Source organism: Lygodium microphyllum, chromosome 2 (genome assembly GCF_053477565.2).
Source record: "Lygodium microphyllum isolate KBCC chromosome 2, Lygodium_microphyllum_v1.1.10, whole genome shotgun sequence".
Classification (NCBI taxonomy): domain Eukaryota; kingdom Viridiplantae; phylum Streptophyta; class Polypodiopsida; order Schizaeales; family Lygodiaceae; genus Lygodium; species Lygodium microphyllum.
In genome coordinates, this window is record NC_141136.1 from 46,775,092 (window position 1) to 46,797,998 (window position 22,907).

Here is a 22,907-nt window from a genome sequence, read left to right on the forward strand (position 1 = left end):
TCACCTTTGCCTTGGGATACCTCATAACGACTTGTTTGCCATCTTTCACACTTCTACACAATGAAGGCATATCGGCTTCTATGCAACCAAGGTACTTAGTGATATATACAAAAGGTTCTTACACAAGCCATCCCTCCACCATTCTATGCTAAGGGGGCAAGCTCTTTGCAAATAAAAGCTTCCAATATCTTCATGAAACCACTCCAAGGAAAACATCCACCTTGAGTATGTGGTGAAAGAAAGCTAAGCTTCATCAACAAAGTGGACAATGAGGTGTGTTTGTATGTTGAGAATGCTTGTCTATTAATGTTTTTCTATTAAGCATATGCACATAATAGCATTCCTTCTAACTATTTCAAGGGAAGGACTTTCAACATGCTTCCACAAAACTCATCTCAATAGTTGATCTAACTTGTGTAAACATAGCTTCACACCATCAAACAATCACTAGAAATTAATAACTATTATTGGTAATATGCCAATTGTGTGAGTTCAATCTAGAAGTAATTCATGGCATTTGTAAATGTGTTGAAGGATAGGATTCTTGCTTTTTTAATAACATCCATAGACCTTGCAAAAGACCCATTCTCATTTATATCATACTTTTACATTCGACTTAAATTTGTAACTATTAACTTGCAATGATGCACATTCACCCAATCTTGGATAATCAAGTATAGTCCATATTCTATTAACATCATAAACTAACATTATGAGCTCACGATAAAGGTACGACTTTCATTGTAACAATAAAGAGATCATTATATTATGTACACACATGCAACTTTTCAGTGGCTATATGAGAGACCATACTTGGCAATGCAAGCACGGTATGATATCGCACCACACATTAGTGCACAAAGTAAGAATATGCAAGGCATATAAGAAGAGGTTGTTCAAATGTAGAATGTGTTTTGAATATACATGCTAATTTTGCTTGTAATATTAGACCAAATTCACCAAATTCAGGTGGTCATATGCAAAATTTTAGGTATACACAAGCTAATTTTGGGTGGTTGTATAAGACCAGGGTTGCTTGTGCAAGTGGGCCTACGTATGTATGAAAAGTAAGAATATGCAAGGCATATAAAGGACACATGGCACAAGAGCTCATTCAAATGTAGAGAATGTAGTCTACAATCATATCCATATAGAAGGAGATTCCAATTTGCAATGCATGCATTATGTATCATCTTTTGGATGAGATGGTCATTACATGTACTAAAAGATATTTTAGACAATGGAGCTTGAGTTTTAAATCTTAGAACACTTCTAAGATTTTCCCATTGGTGAACATTATTTAGACTCAAAGCTAGCTTATTTAACCTAATCTTTAGGGTAACCAAAGCTCTATCCCAAGCCTAAGCTCTAGCTCATAACTCACCTAGCTCAGCTTGGTCTAACCTAGCCCAACCTAGTCTATGTATAAAGCTAGCCTAGCCTAGCCCTAGATATGAAATAAGCCTAATCTCAATATATGCTTTCTATAGCCTAACTAGCCTAAGCCTAAACATAAAGTGGCTAAGATGGATATATATAGACTAGTCTAGGGCTTATTGCTTCTTCAATCTATTCATGATGGTGTCTTTTCAAAAGACTACAAAGAAAGTGACTCAAAAGCGAGCCATACAAGGAAGGTATTTGAAAATTTATGTGTTGGGGGTAAATGTGTATGTGCCTACTCTATATTTACTTCACATATTGTGACCACACACACATGTGCACTGCAAGTGGTGGGTACCCATCACTGTCACTTTATTCTTTATTCTTTTAATAACTATTGAACATAAGAAGAGGCTGATCACATATTGTAACTATTGAAGTTCCCAAATACATTCTCTCTCTCTCTCTCTCTCTCTCTCTCTCTCTCTCTCTCTCTCTTCATTTTCCATAGCTCTTACTTTGCTCTTGCTTTTTCTTATGTGCTTCCACTCAAGCTCTACCTTTCAACTAGTATTAGAGTGGGCATTCAAGGAGCTTCTTCATCCTTTCCTTCAGCTTAGATTCAAAGCTTCAACTCAAGGTTTCATGGTAGCCATTGTTTCTTTCTCCCATGGTATGCATTGAGCATTCCCTTCTCAAGGCTTGTTCCAACTTGCTCTCGGCTATCAAGGAGCTTCCTAGGGCTTAGCTAAGCCTTATTGAATGCTTATTAAACTCCATTATGCATGTTTAATACCTTGATGATGCTATTTTGGTACTTGGATGTTATGGTTATGTTTTGGGATGCTACTTGGATTGATTAGAGCTTGATTAGGTCAATTTTATAGAATTTCATTGCTATAATAATACTTTGGGCGACAAGCTATTATGCCTATTGAGGCTAAGGGTCATTTTTTGGCCGTAGTGCCATAAGATGTAGAATGATAAGTGAAAAGAGAAAGGTAAGGGAAAAGTGTAGGAAAAGTCTAGTGGATCGTAGCATTATTTCTATTAAGTTTAGCATTAAAGTTGAGGAGATAAATGCCTTCGAGCCTGAGTCTGATGAAGATTACATCTTGGTAGCTTCTTCTCTTGACGCTACTTCATTGGCTAATGCCTTGTCCACTTTTTCTTAGTGTTGGATTCTTGATTCGGGGGCTTCTTTCCATGTTATCATGCATAGGGATTTGTTTCATTCCTATCCCAACATTATAAGTCATGTGAGACTAGAAAATAACTTAGCATTGGAGATTATTGGCATTGTTTATATTAGACTACAATTTTCTTCATGTAGTACTTTTGTTTTGCATGATATATGCAATATTTTGGCTTTGACCAATAGCCTTCTCTCTTTTGAATAGTTGGGTGATATAGGATATGTGTATCTTTTGGTGATTTCATAGGAAGATTACTCATGGAAATCATTTCTTTGCTTAAGGTGCCAAGGCTGGCAGCCTCTATTCCTTGCTTGTATTTGAGTCTATTGACCATATTTTGGTTGTGGCTAATATACCACATGTATCTTTATGGTATCATTGCCTTAGACACATATCTAGGTCTATTGACCATGTCTTGGTTGTGGCTAATATAGCACATGTATCTTTATGGTATCATCACCTTGGACACATATCATTAAAGGGAATGAAAATGCTTAGTCATTTGTAGTATCTTCCACATCTTGATTACAAATGTTTTGATTCTTGTGACCATTGTTTTTATGGTAGACAAGCATGTAGTTCTCATAAGAAGTTTGGCATTATGTGCATGGGTGAGCCTCTGACTCTTATTCACTCTGATGTATGTGGTCCCATGCTCTATCAATTACTAGGTAATGTGGAGTATTTTGTGACTTTCATTGATGATTATTTACATAAGGTCTGGGCATATCCCATAAAGGAAAAATCAAATGTATTGGCTACCTTTTAGCATTGGCTTGCTCCTTGAGAATCGGTTTGGGTAAAGGTTGAAATATCTAAGATTAGATAATGCGGTGTCGGAGGAGTTTTTGTCGAAAGGTTGAATCCACCGGGGATCAAAGTTAGAAGGAAGTAGAGATAGGAGATGGAAGAGAAGAAAGAGAATACACAAGGGGTAAACATGACAAAGATAAATCACAATGAATTGAATCAATATGTATTGAAAGAACCTGGAATCCTTGCACTACTCAAAAGTAATCTCCAGGCATTAGATCTCCTAGAGCTTCTTTGTAGAACAAAACGTGCATCAAAATTATAGCTCTTTCTCTGCTGCTCGGAACCCAAATCTGATGGCTCCATTGGCTTTGAAAGGGGAGTAAAACTTCAAGGCACCTGTTCACAGATCTCCCAGATCACTTCTTTTTCCTCTTCTAGTTCAAATTGCAGTTTTCAGCCTATTTACAGCGATAGCGACACGCACGATTTCGCCAATTTGTCTTTTTTTGTGAAAAATCTCATAACTAATTGAAAAAGTAACTTGCTTTTTGCATGTCATCCTAATCTAGAAGCTTTTCTAACTTTTTTATTTTTTTACAATAAATAATATAAAAAATAGGCTAAAATTATCCAAAAATCTAGTATTTTTAGTTAGTCCATGCCACTCATACTAATACTAATGACTCAGATCACATTGACTCTCTTGATCAATAAGAAAGTCTGATGATGATGCATTCCATGCTTTTTCACACTGTGTCCGCATAGCATCGCGACATCCACCTTCTCTGAACCTACACATCCTTTAGTATGTGCCAAAATCCTAGTTGTCACTCGATTCTAAGTCCTCCTCATCCTCTGTAACCATATCCTTTGCTTCTTCATCTTCCATATCTTCCTGGCTACCCCGTATATCATGGCCACCATCTTCTTCTAATTTTGGCAACTCATGGGCAATAGATTCCCGCCTCTTGAATAATTTGATTCTTTTCCTTGCTACCAACAGTTTTATGGCTGTCCCATCCAGCTCATTTAATGCATAAGTAGCATTATCAAACACCTGTTTTACCATACATGGTGCAAACTATCTTTTGGAAACTTTATGCATGGCACTATGTTGGTTGTCTAAACTGCTATCATAAACCGATACCCAATCCCCATCTTGTATGGTTCTTGGTCTCAGTCTATGTCTTTTATCAAACTGTTTCTTGTTCTATATCCTTGTTGCCCTTAACTTTGCAATTGCTGCCTCTATGTCTTTTAACTTTCTTTCCAATTGTCTAATGCGTATAAGGCCAACAACTCCTCTCAATTCAACTCCTCCTCCCAACGTAGCACACTCCATGTGACTATCATCTCTTCTATCAGCATGATAGGTTTTTGAATATACATCAATTCTACAGGCATATATCCTGTAACAACACTATCAGTTGTTCTGTCAGTCCACAAAGCATAAGGGAGCAATCATGGCCACTCTTTTACCTTCTTTCCACACGCTTTTGCCAATGCCTTCACAATAGGTGGATTACCTCTTTCACTTTTTCCATTTCCTTCAGGGCTATAGGCTAAAGTTAAAGCAATTTTTATCCCCAACCATGCAAAGAAATCATGAGCTTCATTTGCATCCAGCTCACCCCCATCTGCTGTAATTTTACCCACACAGCCATACCTACAAAAGATCTCTTCTAAGAGAAAAGTACACACAACATTTGTTGTCTTAGTATGTAAACCTCTCCCTTCCACTTGATTAGTCAAGTCTTCATGGGCAAGCACAAGATACCTCATTTGCCAAAGACCTGTAGGCATTGTGACCAAATCCACCACCCACTTAAAATGAAGAGACAATGGATATGTGGGCTGCAATCCATCCCGATGTCTCACATATGAATACATTTGACATGTCGTACATGTTTCCACAAAGTGAGCAACATCCTTATACATACCTTGCCACCAATATCTTTCTTTGATCTTTGCAAAAGTACCCCAAACACCTCTATGACTAGCCCACAAGCTTTCATTAAATTCTTGCATAACATTTACTTGTGAAACTTTGTCACCCAAAACTCGCAATGGCATATCCTGTTTCTTTTTAGCATGTTTCCATAAGTATCCATATTTTTAAGAAAAACCCATAGGCTTTCCTCTTAATCTTTTTAAACTCCTTATTTGACCATTCATCTCTCTTTGTTAATGTACTGAGTTATTGACCAATTTTCAGTCACTCTCCTGCATATTTGTCTTCTAGAAACACTTCTACACAAGATGCAAGACATCTAAAGTGTCTTCTCTTTGTTGTCCAAGATTCTGTTAATGCTGTAGCGACACCTTGCATTGCTAAATTCACTCTTACAACATCATTTTCGGCCACAAGAAAGTCATCTTCTTCCTCCTCATCCATCATCCCATCTTCATTCTCATAGAGTGCTTAAGATAACATGTCTGCCACAGGGTTATCTCTTCTTGCAATATGTTGAAATTCAGGGTTCAAAGATTTGATGTATGCAATCCACCGGAGCATAGCAATGCCTGGAGTAGCACAACTAGTAATCATACCCAATACCGGCAAACAATCGGTCTCAATGACTACATGAGCACCCATAAAATACTCCTTATCACATTTAAGGGCTGTCATAATTCCCCATAATTCTCTTTTTACCTATTGATATCTTCTTTGTCGTTAAGTCATCACTAAAATTGCATATCTTTGCCCTTCCTCATCATCTTGCCCAATTTCCCATCCGAACCAAATTGGGCTTGTATCAACATTAATAATGATAGGCTTTCCATGTGAATAGTTAGCCATTTTCAATGTAGGAGAATATTTTAAGAGTTGCTTCAATTTCTTCATTGCTTTCTGATGTTTCCTTTCCCAATGAAATCTCTAACCTTTCCTTAGAAGCTGATATAGAGCATCGGCTACATGTGCAAAGTGAGGAATCCATATCAAATAGAACACACATGCTCCCAAGAATCTACACACCTTTGATACATTCATGCATACATCTTGCATTCTATCAATCCCATCTATTTTTGCTGGCGATGGTCTTCGCCCATAAGGCCCACAAATATGCCCAATAATCAAAACCTCTTCAACTCCAAAGACTGACTTTTGTCCAGAAAGAGTTAAATGTATCTCTTCTAGACGTGCCAAAATCCTCTCACAATCCACAATATGGTCTGCAACAAATTGTCTGCACCCATGAGCATCCATCTCTTCATTCTTTTCATCTACCACACACCCTTTTATTTGAATACCATCCAAGAAGGGCATAGTCAATTGTGGTATAAAATCCCTGAGTACCCTATTCATAGCATTTGTCATGTGTGCCACTAAGTTTGTTGCACCCTGTGGGAGAGTACACATCCGTACAAACCCCAAGGGAGTCTTCATGGTTGTGATATCCCTGCTTTCAATTACAAGCTGAAACTAATCATACCCTGAGTAAGGATCACCCAAAGAATAGATTGGTCTGCTTGCAAAAGCCTCTGCAAATTCATCAACCACAGGACCTGCATCCACATTTCTTATGGTCAATTTATTGACCGGTTGCATGTCTTGAATAAATCTCAAAGCCCCATTATTTTTTGGCATAGTAAACCAATGATTTGAGTATGGGGCTGAAGAGGGCTCCAAGACCTTCATGCGAATCTTTTTATTTAGCAAATCCATCAGCTTTGGCAAGTAAGCTTTAGGCACTAGAATAGGCCTCAAGTTCCATGGTACATGTGGTACAGTAAATATGACCATAAGAGAGACAACATTTGGATCCACACAACCTATTTCACTTGGCTGAAATGCAAATGCCTTTCCATGCCTAGCCAACATTCGCATAAAACAGTCTCTCTCAGCAGGCAAAAGAAACCCTTCTGCACCAACTTTCAATTCTTGTAATGTTTTAGATGACCTATATCTTTAGGATCTCGTAAGCTTGGCTGCCTTGACACTTTTTCATACAAACCCTCACTCTCTAGAGGAAGTGGCAAAGCAATTGGTTTCACCTTTTTGTCAATTGTCTTACACTTTGTCTCCACAAGTGCTTCAGCCCATTGTAATCCTTCCTGTTGAGCAAACAATGCTATAACATCATACATGTCCAAAGAACATACTGACAATACTCTGTTTTCAGCCTCATTTTCTGCATGTATAGTTGTTGAAATTTCAGCCATAGTGTCATTAATATTCAGCCCATAAAAGGTGCTTGAAATGCCTTCATTTTTAGATAATAGTCCCAATGCTCTTAGTTCCTTAGTAGCCCATTTCATATATATGTGTTCAGTCTTGCACATAGCTTCCATGGGCTTAAATCAACATGAACTATTTGTTGTAAACTGGGAATAACCAATAGTAAATACATGCTTCATTCCATCAAGAGGCGAGTGCATCCTCTAAACAACACTACTTTAGCCCCGCATTACAGCAGTGCTTAATGAAAATCTAGGTCTTTGAACTCCCTTGCATTGGGAGCCAAAGGAGACTCTCGAAGCGTATCTCGATTTCTAAGATGATTAACACAAATAGTAAGAAATTGGATTGTTTTCCTCCCATCCTTGCTTCTAACTCTTGCATAAGTAGAACCATCATCAAGCGCCTTTGTTTCCATACGCACTCCTGTAATATAGGGCTGTCCCAAAATCACTGCATATGAGGAATTATCTTGCACAAAGAAGTGTTGCTCTTCTTGTACATCACCATTGTCACTTTCACATTAGGACATGTAGCATAAAGCTCTCCCGAAGAATTATTTGTAGCCCTCATACGCCAACCATGATCAGAATCTACAGGCCATGCATCATTTTTATACAATCCACACTTAATGATATTTATCTCAGACCCATGGTCAAGTAAAGCAACGAGAAAGCAACACAAGGAGTTTCACATTCCCCTATTTTCACTACTGTTTCAGTGGTAGCCCTAGCCCAATGATTTCTTGTGTAGTGACTTCGAGGAATAAATCCTAGAGTCTCTTCCCCATATTGTTGCATTTGCCTTACTCCACCATGCATATTGCTATAAGCTAATGTATTTTCAGCCACTTTCTTCTCTTTTCCACATGATGTCCACTGATTAGTAGTATCATGCATAGATAATCCAGTACTTACTTCATGCTCATATTCAGTTGGAATATCCAAAAAACCAGTTTTCTCTTCAAATTGTAGCAATGCACTAGTAGTATCACCAAGAAACTGACGTTTTCTCTTAATTATGTCAATGATCTCATCATGAAATTCTCGCTTGGTGATGCCAAGCACCTCTCCCAAGGTGAATTCCACCCGACTGTTTAAGATCCATTCTTCAAGAACCTTCTTAAGATTTGTGGATGTCTCAATGTCAGATTGCAACTTATATCTTGGCTACTTGCCCCTCTTTTGCCCTCTTGTTTGTTATCCTATTTTTACTCCTGACTAACCTCTTCCATAACATGCTCGAGAGGTGGCTGATTTGCAGGTTTAGGCTTATCCACACTTCTTGTCATTGTTTTAGATGTCCCTGCATTCTCTTCATCTCTTTTTCATTTTTCTTCCACAAGTACATGCATGTTTTGTATCTTTGCTAAATATGCATACACTGAATATGCATCTACCGGTGATTCCCAACTAGTTATGCCATGAATGTCTTGCCCTGCATGAGACATTTCACTATCAGTGACCTTTGTCTTTTCAGTTGCATGTAAAGCATGTGTCCATATTTCAGCCTTTGGACCAACCATCACTTGGCCATGCATTCTATCCAACTATAGACCAAAAGTAGAAGCATGTACTACCGCATAAGCATTTCGAACTGCGAAGTCTTACAACAACTTTTGCATACCTCCCTTTTCAAAATTCAAAGTAAGAGGCAATCTCGTTTCTTATGCATGGATCTTGCCATCTTTCCAAAAGATAAGATGTCGTGCCAAGGCTTCCTGATAGGCAGCACAATCCTTTCTCGCATGCTGCAAACTATCACACCACATACATCTTTTTCATGGCTTAGGGGTTGCTGCCCATCCCCTTTCCTCTTGTTCTTTTTCATCCAATTTTGCAACCTTCAATTGAAGATCCCACATGCCTTTGACCAATTCATCTAAGACATCTTCCCTAACAGAGGGAACAATAGCAGGTACAGTCATAGGGTTAGCCAGAGAAGTAGGTGGCTTACTGGATACATCAATTGTCTTGCTTGTAATAGTGGGCAAGCTAGAGACATGCAATCTTTCTCTTCTTCTGTGCTTCTTCACAAGTGCGAAACAGCTTCCTTGACATGTCTTCACTCTGTTTTCAAACGTGTCTTTGTAGTTTGATCCTCCAACAAATCATCAAGCTTCTCTTGAAGCTCATTATCAGCTGAATGTAGAAACAATTCAATTTTTTGGCTTGTAAGAGCTTGCTATTCTACAAGATCTAGCTGCTCAATTTGACTTTCAAATTCTCTTAACAATTATGTAGCCACAAGACCCTTATTGGGTTGTAAAACCCACTCCTGAAAAGTCTTGTGCGTAATCAAACTGGTATCTTCAATGTAAAATTCTTTCTTGAGTGTCTGCTTGAAAGCTACCTAGTCAGCATCCTGCAAGTATAATTCGGTAATCCGTGCTTTCAGTTTATGTACAGTAACATGTACAAAATACCGACTCCATGCAGGTTGAGCCACCCTAAAGAATTCCATCTTCTGAGCATAAGTATGTACATATGCAATTACATTTTTGCCATTGAATAACTTCATCACACACTTAACTGCTTGCAAAGCATTCATCACAACACTTTGTGTTTGAGCAGAAGCTTGCATCACCTATTGTTGTTGTTGTACCTGCATAAGCATATTTATATTTTGCATCAATTGTTGCAAAACATCACCAAAGTTTGTGTTCAAAGGTTCTCCCATCTTGTCTTTCCTTCTTATGTGATGACCTTTCACGTCGGGTTCACCAATGTTAGAGGGGTTTTTATCGAAAGATCGAATCCACTAGGGATCAGAGGTAGGAGGAAGTAGAGATATGGAAGAGAAGAAAGAGAATACACAAGTGGTAAAAATGACAAAGACAAAGCACAATGAATTGAATCACTATGTATTGAAAGAACCTGGAATCCTTACACCACTCAAAAGCAATCTCCAGGCATTAGATCTCCTGGAGCTTCTTTGAGAACAAAACATGCATCAAAATTACAGCTCTTTCTCTGTTGCTTGGAACCCAAATCTGATGGATCCATTGGCTTTGAAAGGAGGGGTAAAACTCCAAGACACCTACTCACGGATCTCCAGATCACATCTTCTTCCTCTTCCAATTCAAACTGCTGTTTTTAGCCTATTTACAGAGATCGCGACACACAGGATTTCGCCAATTTGTCTTCTTTTTTTGTGAAAAATCTCATAACTTGCTAAAAAAGCAACTTGCTTTTTGCATGCCAACCTAATCTAGAAGCTTTTCTAACTAGTATCCAAAAATCTAGTATTTTTATTTAATCCATGCCACTCACACTAATACTAATGATTCAGATCACATTGACTCTCTTGATCAATAAGAAAGTCAGATGATGATGAAATCCATGCTTTTTCACACTGTATCTGCATAGTATCACAACGGGTGAATATGTCTCTAAAGCATTTGAGTAGTTTTGCGATGACAAGGTATTAAGTGTTAGTTAATTGCCTCTTACATCCCACCCTAGAATGATGTTGTAGAGCACATGAATAGGACAATTTAGAAGAGAGTCCATAGTATGCTTATCCAAGTAGGCTTACTTCAACATTTTTGAACTGAGGCAGTTACTACTGTCATACACTTGATACACTTGATAAACAAACTCCCATGCATTGCTATTGGTTGTTAGGTTGCAGGGGAGGTATGGTCTGGGGGAAAACCTTCGCCATATGCTCATTTACATGTTTTTGGATATGAGGCTCTTTGCCATGTTCTGAAGGACAAATGCAATAAGCTAGATCTTAAATTAGTGGTTATGGGGATTTAAGTTAGATAGGCTTTCACCTATGGGATCCATAGGCTAGGAAGGTCATTCGTAGCCATGACCTTGTTTTCCATCAGGAGGAGATGCATAAGTAGCCTGAGTAGGTAGTTGAGGCATGCAAAGTGATATTTTAGAAGGAGCCCTCTATTACTATACAACCATCTAGACAACTTGCAAAGCTGACATTCCAGTGACCCATGATTATGATGTTGTACATTATGTAAAGGCTCTACATCTTGTTTTGGGACAATCTACTAGAGATAGATATTAGATTGATCAATTTGAGCCCTCCATGGAGTATGTTATGGCAATAGATTCTAGTGAGAAGGCCATGCATAGAGGTGAGAGTTACTTTTGGGAGAGGACCCTATAGTCAGGGTATGAGTAATTGTTGTAGGAAAACCATAAATGAAATTTGGTTCATTTGCCCAGTGGAAAACATGCATTGTCATGCAAGTAGGTGTACAAGTTGAAGAGTACCAGTGGTGGATGCCCCAAGCCAACGTATAAGGCTATATTGATTGCTAAGGGTTTTAAGCAAAAGTAGGAGCATGGTGTTGACTTTGATGAGGTCCTTTCTCTTATATTCAAGATGACTACCCTATGCTTAGTATTGGCCTTAGTTGCTCAATTAGATATATATCTCTATTAGATCGATATTAAGATGGCTTTCTTACATGGGAACTTGCAGTACAATGAGATTTATATGCAACAACCTAAGGGTTCTTAGGAAAAGGGCAAGGAACATCTAGTTTGCAAGTTGAGAAACAGCCTATATGGTTTTAAGCAGGCACCTAGGGAATGGTATCAAAAGTTTTATGCATTTATGTAGTCACAATATTTCTTCTACAATGATATGGATTTGTGTCTCTATACGAAGAAAGCTCACAATTGTAATCTTATTATCTTGGTACTTTATATGGATGATATGTTGATTGTTGGGAGAGCTCATGATGGGTTGGATGCTTTGAAAACTCAGATCAAGAAGAACTTTGAGATGAAGGACTTGGGGCAGGGCTCACATCTCACAGAATGAGTACATATGGAAGGTCCTTGTTGAGACTTCCACATATTGGATGTTAAATCTATTGGTTGTCCTTTACCTTTTCATGTGAAGGTTAGTTAGGTAGATTCTGCCCAATCAGATGAGTAGAAGACTAAGATGGCTAAGATCCCTTATGCATTTGTAGTGGGCAATTTAATGTATGCCACGATAGGTGATCACTTTGACATAGCATTTGTAGCGAGAGTTATGGTATGCTATATGGCCATACATAGTCGACAAAATTGGGATGACGTAAAGGATATCAGGAGATATCTGGAAGGCACTACATATATGAGTATCTAGTATGGTGGTCAGGATCTAGAGTCATGGGTTACACTGACTTTGACTATGTAGTATATACAAATATTAGGAAGTCCACATCTCAAAAGGCCTTCACTTTTGCTAGAGGTGCTATTTCGTGGATGTTTAGGATACAAAAATACATGGCCTTATCTAACTATGGTATGGCTATTGGAGATAGGAATTTTGCCGACTCTTGTATTTCCCTTCTTGTTTCTCTATTGATTGAAAAAATGTGGTTCTTTGTATGAGATAGGATGCTTGTTTTCTCATATTTTTAGGAAGTTTAACTATTGCTTGTTTTGTTCTTTTTGAAGGTGCACATGTTGATTTGCCCTTTTGATTGTTTTATTTTCTCAAAGGATGTATATGTATATTGTAGTATAGCTTTTTATGTGTGAGAAAATTTCTCATGGCACATGTACAATATGCACATCTAACTACATGTTTGATTATGATATTTGGGAGATGGTTAATTGTTGATGTTATATATGTGTCTCTACATGTTGTTAGATGTGTTTATAGCTGCAGTACAAAGTATTAAGAGCCAATCTGACATAAGTTTGTTATGTGCATATCTATGACTAGGCTTAGGCCAAGCATTGCTTTGTTTTGTGTTTTTGTGAAAGATAGGATTGGCAGGTGTATGCATAAGTGTATACCATTGTGCCATTGTGTTTATCCTAGTCAAGCATAGGCAAGGCATAAGATAAGCATTGATATGGACTAGTTGTCATCGTGTCTTTGCGTTTGTCATGGCTAAGTGACTATAAGCTCTAGCCTAGTGTAGTTATGCTTAGGCTTATGCCTATGCTTACCCTATCCCTAGCAAGTGTGTATGCATATCCTATGCTTAGTTGATGTAGCCTAAACTAGCCCATGTATATGTGTAGGCTATGTATTGCCTATGCATACACATAGCCAACTCCTAGACTACACTTAGTGTACCCTATGCCCTAACCTAAGTAAGCCCTATCTCATACCTAGACTAGCCCAATTCTAACCTAGTCCTAGCTTAATCTAACTTAGCATAGCCTAAGCAAACTGTAGTTAATGCCTAATCTGTGTATAAACTAGCCTTGCCTAATTAGCAAATAATATGTTATGTGCAAAGTATTAATAGCATCATGCAAGCTTGTAGTTGATTAGATGAGTGTTTATCTTCCATGTAGAGATTGAGTGGCGATTGATTGTCTATATTGTGGTGTGAGTGATACTTTTGCCATGACCATTTCATGTCTTGATCGCAAGCTCATGCAAATGACAATAGAGAGTGACACAAACTATTGGCTTGGATTTCAATGAGGTTGGTTGACACCATGCGTGACTCATATTTCATCATTGGGAGATCCTCAAGCTACGCAATATGCACCTCCCAAAGCGTGAGCTCCACATGCGCCATGGAGGCATAGCGTTCATCTGAGGTTCATATTGCCACTTCCCTTGCAAGTGTCCTTGTACATTGTATATCTTAGATATCTATGTCCAAGCAAGTGGCACTTTAGCTATAGTGTTGACTTTTTATAGTTCAAGTGAAATTCTAGCTTGGAGATGTATAGGTGCACCTATGAATTTCTATGAATAGATAAAGAAGAGTATTTGGGCATTCTCCTTGTTATACCATATCAGAATTATGAATTTTTGTTGTTGCATTTCATAATATTGCTTAAGAACTTGTTGAAAATGCTATTTTGTATCTTGATTTGATTGTCATATTATAATTCTTACAATTAATAATTGATGTGCATATTTGGGGTTTTAAAAAAGAACCATGGAGTTGTGTGCTGCATGATTATGGTTTTATTTTGACCTACAATCCCACAACCAATAGCCTCGTGGTTAAAAAAAAAAAACCAATATATCTATTGCAGCATCTATACCTCTATCTAGCATCAGGTCCTAATTGCAAACCCAATATGTATATATATGCAGGTCCTTTGATTTGCTTTTTGATGCCCATATTCGTAAAATTTTTAATAGTTGAAAAAATGCATCTACACTTGCCCTTGCAGCCCATTTTCCTTATAGTGACAATTCACCGTACATTGACAACTCTCTCAAAGGTTACATTGATACAAATCCTACCACCAATAGTCAATTGACACGTGTACTTAAGTTTGGCGAAGTGCAAGGAATACTCCCTAAATCAAGTCCCTAAAATGACACAGCAGAAGGTTACCATGGCTGTGCACGTGTCACGGCCAAGGGACACCTCATTCAAACGCGCAGATGGGCAAAAGCTGTGTAGTAATCTATCAATATTTTCTACACTCTTTTAACACGAAAATCTGTATGATACTGCGTAATGGAAGCCAATATAGCAATATTTTAGTTAATGGAAGGGTGGTGGTCTCATTCGACAAGAGCGAATATAAGCTTTTTAAAATTTTAATCGAGTCGGTGTTTAAGTTAACTAACAGGGAACTACAGCATGTTTAAGTTTGATTAATCCATGTGTGTGTGTGTGTGTGAGAGAGAGAGAGAGGGGGGGGGGGGGGGGTGGTTGTCTACATCGCCATCACTAGACAAGCACGCGTGGTCAGGGTGGCGCGGGTGTAGTGGGGCGCCAAGAGAAAAAGAAGATGGTTTAATTTTTAAAACCATAATATTAGGTCGATTTATTGGTATATTTTACTTTACAGACAAGAAAGGGCACGAGAGCCGAGAGCTTGGCGTGCCACCATCCACGTCAGCCGAAAAGGGGCGGAGAGAATCTGCCGAGCTGGCGCCCGCCGGCGGCGACGCTGGCTTGGCAAGAGAGCGAGAAAAAAGAAGGCGAAAAAAAAAGAAAAAGAGAAAATAAAGATTCCTTGGCCACTTAACTTCCCACCACCAGCCTCATTTGCGGTCACGCCGCCCGAGGGGGCGTTTTTACACCGGTACCCCTCTTCTCGAGGCTTCTCTCTCTCTCGACAGATACACACACACACTAGACTGTCTCTCTCTCCCTCTCTCTCTCTCTCTCGACTCTCTCTCTCTAGTATAGTATCCCGTAGTCTTCTTGTATTGTGTCTTGCGCTAGTTCGCCTTTCGTCTCTTCTTCTTCTCATCATCACTCTCGCCCCTATCATTTTCTGCAAGCCCTCATGATCAGTGGCATCTCTCTTTCTCTCTCTCTCTCTCTCTCTATCTCTCTGTGTGTTTAAATACCTTTCTCTAGTTTTGCTTCACCTAACCATCATTGATCACATCATTATCCTCCCTCCACGTCATCTCCCTTTGCTATCGTATCCTAACACACCCCATCAAGCCACCACAACACGCAAAACCAGTGGCCTTCATCATCATATTTTACTAGCGATTTCTGTGCTTGGAGACAAAATTCCCTGGCTTGATCTTTCGCATTGCACTGAAGCTACCCTTCCGCATGTACAAAATACATCATGTAAAAGTAAATCGATGGTATATTGCTGCTGCTCCCCCTTTAAAAACAAAAATCTATGGTATTGGATCTGGTCTAAGCTCTTGCGTTTCTCAGTCTGTGCCATAATTTTGCAGCGTGCCAGGCTTCCTTGCCCGTACCCAACATGCAAAGATGAGGTGAGCTCTCTTCTCTCTCTCTTCTTCGCACAGCCTATATATGTACTACCATAACCTCATCTCATGTCCCTTTTTTCTCGAACACGGCGACGATGGAGGTGAGCATGCTAACTGTCACGTGTTGCAGGCTCCAATGACAGCCAAGGGTTCACGATACCATCATCATCATCATCACCGCCATCATTTTCATCATGAGACTCGCTTCGTGTCAGTGCAAATCATTATCACCATCATCGCAGAGTTGAGTTCGCACAATTCAGCAATCGCCATCGCTCCTTTTGTGCTGGCAGGCCGACGAGGAGGATCATCGATTACTGATACATATGCTGGCGCAGCGATAGGCGGCTTCTGAATCTCAGACGCCATGTTCCCCACCGACAGCGAGGAGTCGAATCCCTTTCTGCACGATCATGGTGGTCAAGCTTCGACCAGCTCCACCATAATCAGCAGCACCACAGGTCAGCTCAGCTCTGGCGGCGCTGGAAGCTCCGATCAGCTTTTCCACAGGTGGCCCAGCCAGCAGAACGTATCGGACATGTCATCCGGAGAGATTTGCAGGCAACTTCTGGAGCCTCCTTTGGGGTCAATACCGAGGCAGGCACCTGCACCTCAGATAGGTCAGAATCCGGGCAACATGGAGAGGGTCAGAGGGGACCATCTATTGTTCCAACAGACGGAGGCAGAGATGGAGATGCATCAGATAAAAGCTGCTGCAGCTGTAAGTCATGGCGGCACTATGTTGGGGGATCACAGGCAGGTGCCTGAGCTGCTGTTCGATCCTCGATATGGAGAGCTTCTCCGTTCGAGGCTTGCTAGTGCTGGCGGGCAGCCATTCTCGTCTCTTTTGGCGAATCAAGAGGCAATGTCTCAGCTGACCGCGTCTTCTTCTTCTTCAACAGCTTCTACTCTTCACGGATTGGGGCTCATGTATGACCACCATCATCATCCTCATCTTCATCATCATCACCATGCCTCTCTTCTAAGCCAATTCCATCAGCAACAGCAGCAGCAGCAGCAAGCCAATTTGACGGGACGGCTTCTTGCGGAAGGTCATGTGCCAGCGCAAACCCTACTGCAGGCGCCTGCCCTGTCGGCGCCACCTCTCAACGTGGGCGCGCCTCTCCACGTAGGCAGCGCCACCAGGGCTGCCCCAAGTGAGTAGTGGGGCGCCGTCCCTGATTAATTATTTTTATGGTTTGATGTCTTATCAAAAAGCTTTAATAAACTAATACTACCAGCTATCGGATCAATTGGGGGGGAGGGGTGCGGGATCTCTTTCTGCAGGGCATGTGAGGTGAGAGGGGTAGAGGAAAAGAAAGCTGCAGGCCGATAGGGAGGCGGAATTGAAGTAGTGGTAAATTAACGAAATGATGTGATTTGACGTGGGGGGGGGGGGCCGGGAGGCTTTGCATGGGGATGGCGGGAGTAATATACTAGGGTGGGTGTGTATGAAATGTATACGGATATGTTATGAAGCTAGCCTAATCGGTGTATAGTTTTGCGAAGCTAATGAGTGTGAGGGTGTTGTACTGTCGTTGTATGCGATGATAGGGGGATTGCTTCTGCAGCAGCAACAGCAGGAGGCGGATCAGCAGCAGCAGCATCAATACAGTGCGTCTGGGGCAGGAGGACTGCAGCAGCAGCAGGTGGCGGGAGGGCGGGCTACGACGACGGGCAGTGCGCATGCGGCGGCGGCGACGGCGACGACGTACGATCAGGTGGACGCATGCACGCCGCGGCCGAGGTGGTGCCCGACGCAGGAGCAGATCCAGATACTGGAGTCGCTCTTCAACTCCGGGACAACGACGCCGTCGCGCGACATGATAGTGGACATCGCCGCGCAGCTCCGCAAGTACGGCAGCATTGCGGAGGCCAACGTATTCTACTGGTTCCAGAACCGCAAGGCCCGCGCCAAACGCAAGCTCCAGCCCCATGCTCCCCAACCCCCTCCCCCTCATTCCTCCAGCTCTACCACTACCACTACTACCTCCTCCACCTCCATATCCGACGACAAATTACCAGCCCCGCCATCTTCCGAGATCCCCCCCGACATGAATACCTCAGGGCCAGCAGCTGCTGCTCTCAGTCATCCCGACCAGCCTACCTCCAAATCTAGAAGAGTCTCCCTCAAGCCCTCCTCCTCCCCTACCCTAATGAGCAGCAGCTCCTCCTCCTCTCCCTTCTCCCACCTAGCCCTAACCCATGCCCCTCCCCTCTTGCAGATTCCTCCGTCCTCTCTCCACGACTCTGCCACAGTCTCTACCCCTCCCTTCCAGCTCCCTTTCCCTCACCGATTCCTCCAGAGCCCAGCTACCTCACCTCACTTAAGCGCCTCTCACTTACTGCAACCTCCGCAAGCTGCTGCCGCCGCTTCCATCAGTGCTAGTACCTTCATCCCTACCTTTATCGCGGACCTCGATAAGCAACGCCTGCTCTGGTCTCAGCACCCTCACAACTTACTCAGCAATAGACTGATAGCTGGAGCTGCGCCGGATCATCGTAGTCCTCTAGATCCTACTCATGGTGCCAGCACCAGCATGACTACTCCTAGCACTGGCAGCCCCTCGTCTACCACTTCCAATAACCCTATTCAGGCGTCGAATTCTTCCTCTCCCGCTGGCGCTCTTCTCATGAGTAGAACAATCAGCGGCCAGCAGCTCGACCCCCGGGTCTGTCTATCTTTGGCTCCTCCCGCCCAGCATCAGCAAGCATTATTGAACTACCAAGGGACTGACACGCCTACTCCACCCGCAGACGAAGCTTTTCTCCAAGCATCTAGCAAAGGTATCTTATCTTATTCTCAAAGGTTTCTCTTTTAGTAGATATATGAATGATGTAAGAAAGCACCGACGGTCCAGTGAGTACTAAGATATTAATGGAGCCTTTTGTACAGAAAGCAGCATCTCACGCTTACTATTGAAAATTTTGAAGCTTCTTTCAGAGCTCTTAGAAATCGTCTTGAAAAATGAAGGTGCTCAAATGTTCGTAGAAATCTTGTCGTGCTTGCATTGACATTGGTTCTGCATGCGCCAGGGATCTTACTGATCGATCCTCGGCACAGCTCTAATTTAGGCTGCGACAGTGCCATTCTTCAGGCTAATCCAGCATTCTTTTCACAAAGTAGCAGGCCGCAGCAGCTTCACATGGGTTCTGAGCAGCAACCCATAAGCAATCTCAACTCACAGGTATTTTAAATCCATGAGTGAATATCCTCCTGGCATCTGTTTTTTTGCACTTGTCTCATCCTCAGCTGTATGATCATCGTAATATTTCAAGTTTTCATCGTTACCACCAGCGTGAGCTTTAGCGTGAATCAAAATGAAAGCTCTCAGCATCATCATTTGCAACAGTAACAGCTTCCAATTTACATTCATCATCATAATGGATCTGTTTTCTGTCTCCTCCGTGATGCCATCCAGGCTGGGAAAGCAGACTTATAAATTAAGTCATCATGGTATTGCACTGGTAATAGAACGAGTTCAGTATCAATCAAGATTCAACCGTCTAGAGAGATGATTTCAATGTTCCAACAATAACAGTCACAACAATAGCTGCAAACGAACAGTTCAAAATATCACACCTAATTAAAAAGCCTAGTTCACGTTTTAGAATATTGGCAGGAACTTAATGTTTGTTTGTGGTTGAGCGTGTGTATATTAGTATGATGCAAAGAGAGTTTTAATTGATAAGGATTGGTTGACCTAAACCGCTTGCAGTCTTCCGTGGCTATGCCTCTTGCTAGGACAGACGATCAACCTCAATTCCATAGCGGAGATCATCAAGCAAGCAGATTGCCAGTGTCTTCCAGCCCTAATCCAGATCAGGGAGAGCAGCAGCTTCATCTATGGGAAGAGCTTGATACTTGCGGCAGCTTAGGGACGTGGGGAGGACATACTGATCCTCATCTCTAGGTGCAGGACGACATTGATTAGAAATCAATACAAAAGATGGTTTCAATCTCCCATTTGTTGAGCCACAGGCGCTGTTCAAAAATTTTGGCTTCATGATTTATGATCAAATTCTTTCTCATTTTGTGGCAACAGATGTCGACAAAGTCTTTCAATGATAGCCATACTATGCTTAGGTTAATGCCGAGAGAAACTGAAAGCTGTCTTATCGTTCTTTCTGCATCCCTTGCTGATATGAGAAGTTAACCTGCGATCTTTATATTGCATATTTAGAGGGTCTTTGATTTCGCCTTATTATGGGACGGGAACTATGCAAAAGGTGGCTGTTTTGATTTGAGGGATTGATACCTGATTACTGCTTCACCATCCGCTAAGGCACTGACATGCCAGGATGGTCAATGGTGCAGGTAAAAGGATTGAGATGAGATTGACTTGTATATAATCAAGTCTACCTGCCCAGCCTTTTTGTTTCAAACATGAGCCTACATCACAAGAGGCAGTGATCTGAGTACGCATTTTTATACCAATGGCAAGGTAAACACAAACATCTAGTCAAAAGAGGCTCCTAAAGGGAGTTATTGTAGAAAATATTAGCAAGACATATGTTTCAAATCTAGAAGTTTTGAGCTGAATGTATGGATGCTTTCAAGAACTCGTGGTAAAGCACTCATAGATGAGAGGTGAATTCTCAAAGGTTGAAGGTAGTAAAGCACTAAATAGATGAGAGGTGAATTCTGTAAGATGCAACAATGCTCTTGAATTGAAGCATCCTTGGTAATATTGAAGTTGTATTACAGCCCATGAGTAGGAACTTGTTGAAAGGCAAGACATTAGGTGTCCTTGATCTTTGATAAAAGGGAGCATGATGATCTTCTTGTAACCTCTTGAGTGGAACTAGAAAGAAGAAAAGCCATAAGGTGTCTTTCATTTCTCTAATGAATCACTATGGTTAAGATTCAGAATTGTAGAAATGAGTAAAGCACCTCTTTATCAAGTTGTAACTTTTAGCACATCTCAAAAGCTTCATTCTTAATGATATTAAATATTCTTTTGAGACCTTGCGATAGTTATACGAAGGAAAAATGACAATGGATCCAAACTTAATCTAGAATATAAGAGATAAAATGTTGGTGGTAAAATCTAAGGAATTCATATGGTTGCTCTTGAGCATAGATATTGATTAGTATAGGTGTTGATTGGAGGAGTGTTGGAGATAAATGAGTGCTAAGGTGTATAGCATAAATTTGCTCATCCTTGCACATTTACAATACATATTGAGTTTGAGTATGTTAATTAAACAGGAGTTACCTCTATACTATTCCCTAGCATGCCTACATCCTAGGGAATGCTATGAGTTTTAACTAAATCTTATATGCAACTGTTTTTCTCCTTAAGATAGCATTCACATTGCTTGCTTTTAACTAAATCTTATATGCAACTGTTTTTCTCCTTAAGATAGCATTCACATTGCTTGCTTTGAAGCTAATTATTAGTACATGTTTCTAACACATAACATTGAGCCTTATAAATAAGGCCAAGTAGCAAATCATAGTATACATTGTTAGAAAACCGTACAAACCATGTGACAAACTAGAGTGTTGAAGATGGTGTCATGCCTCGTACCTGCTATGCTATATTGTGGAGAAGTCTTGAAAGTAATGTGAACATAGTGTGGTATACTTCTTGCTTTTCTACTTGTAAAAAGTATGAATACCTTTACTTGCTATATGCTTGAAAATATAGTGAAGTATTTGGGTGTGGTACTCCAGTTCACTACATATAAATTCTTACTATCATGTGTATTCTAGAGGCTTGACTAAAAAACCCTTATCTAATAATTTTATCATTAAGAAAACGCACCCTTTTCCTATTCAATATGTGAATAACCCATTCAATGATACCCTTATGTATATACAAAAAATCTTAAAAAGAAATTTTATACATCCCTTATTTTCGATACAATTCACACATACATAAGGCACTACCCTTATTGCTAGTTTCAGAGCTTAAATATAGCAATTGTGAATAAATGTAGTCCACTTGGTTGTGACGGCATGGCAAGTAGTACATTGTTATTGAGTAGTATAATTGTGCATGCTTTTTGGGTTAGCACATACAATGTTTTATGACGTGGTCAATTCAACACAAAATTTGAGGGACGATTGTTTTACATGGCATAGTAATGTTCATTTGAAAGTTTCACTTCTAATATTTATCATTGTGGAGACATATCAGTGTTCAATTAGATCATCATGAGAAATGTTATCGGATTAATAAGAAACCTTGGATGTGACCATCACCCTAAGTGAAACAAGAGAACCAGACCATTTATCTATGATCGAGGCTTGGTTAAGAGAGTATATGGTGGTTAGACGATTGATCATGATGGGTTAGGGGATTGCCTTGCACAAATCTACATGTATATTGTTAATCTAATGTATGACTAAAGGACTACTCTGGCTTTGAATTACTTAAATATTTCATTGATTTGTGTAAGCCAACCCCCATCGACCAAGCAAAGAATAAATAGAGTTGCAAGATTTAGAAGTTTACTTCTTTGTAGCTATAGTATTAGGGTTTCTTCTATCATGGAGACTTCACATGACGAGCCATTGAGGGTGGAGGTAGCATGTATATAGGCATAGATAATGTACACTTGCATGATCTTTAAGTATTGATTCTTCTAGAAAGCCAAATAAAATCTTCTTGTTTACTAATATCCAAATGCATGGGAGGTGGTGAACTAGAATAAAAAATTGGCTTGTATCGAGCATTTGGTGATTGTAGAATTTTTGGATTGTTCGGAAGGTTCACTATATGTAAACCCTTTATATCACA

The 22,907-nt window shown here is 40.4% G+C and overlaps 1 protein-coding gene across 3 annotated transcripts; it reads left to right on the top strand.

Moving 5' to 3' along the window:
- Positions 1 to 15,593: 15,593 nt before the first annotated feature.
- Positions 15,594 to 21,072, top strand: LOC148039696 (uncharacterized). 3 transcript variants are annotated; one of them, XM_087665386.1, is made up of 6 exons: positions 15,594 to 16,023; positions 16,120 to 16,161; positions 16,289 to 17,315; positions 17,713 to 18,945; positions 19,195 to 19,346; positions 19,878 to 21,072. In XM_087665386.1, the coding sequence occupies exons 3-6, from the start codon at positions 16,526 to 16,528 to the stop codon at positions 20,070 to 20,072; spliced, it is 2,370 nt and encodes a 789-aa protein (XP_087521512.1). In that variant the 5' UTR covers positions 15,594 to 16,023; positions 16,120 to 16,161; positions 16,289 to 16,525; the 3' UTR covers positions 20,073 to 21,072. The 3 variants fall into 3 exon arrangements, with proteins under 3 accessions (XP_087521512.1, XP_087521501.1, XP_087521506.1); XM_087665375.1 differs by lacking the exon at positions 15,594 to 16,023 and having other exon boundaries at positions 16,026 to 16,161; positions 19,878 to 20,072; positions 20,205 to 21,072; XM_087665380.1 differs by lacking the exon at positions 15,594 to 16,023 and having other exon boundaries at positions 16,026 to 16,161; positions 19,909 to 21,072.
- Positions 21,073 to 22,907: the final 1,835 nt, after the last annotated feature.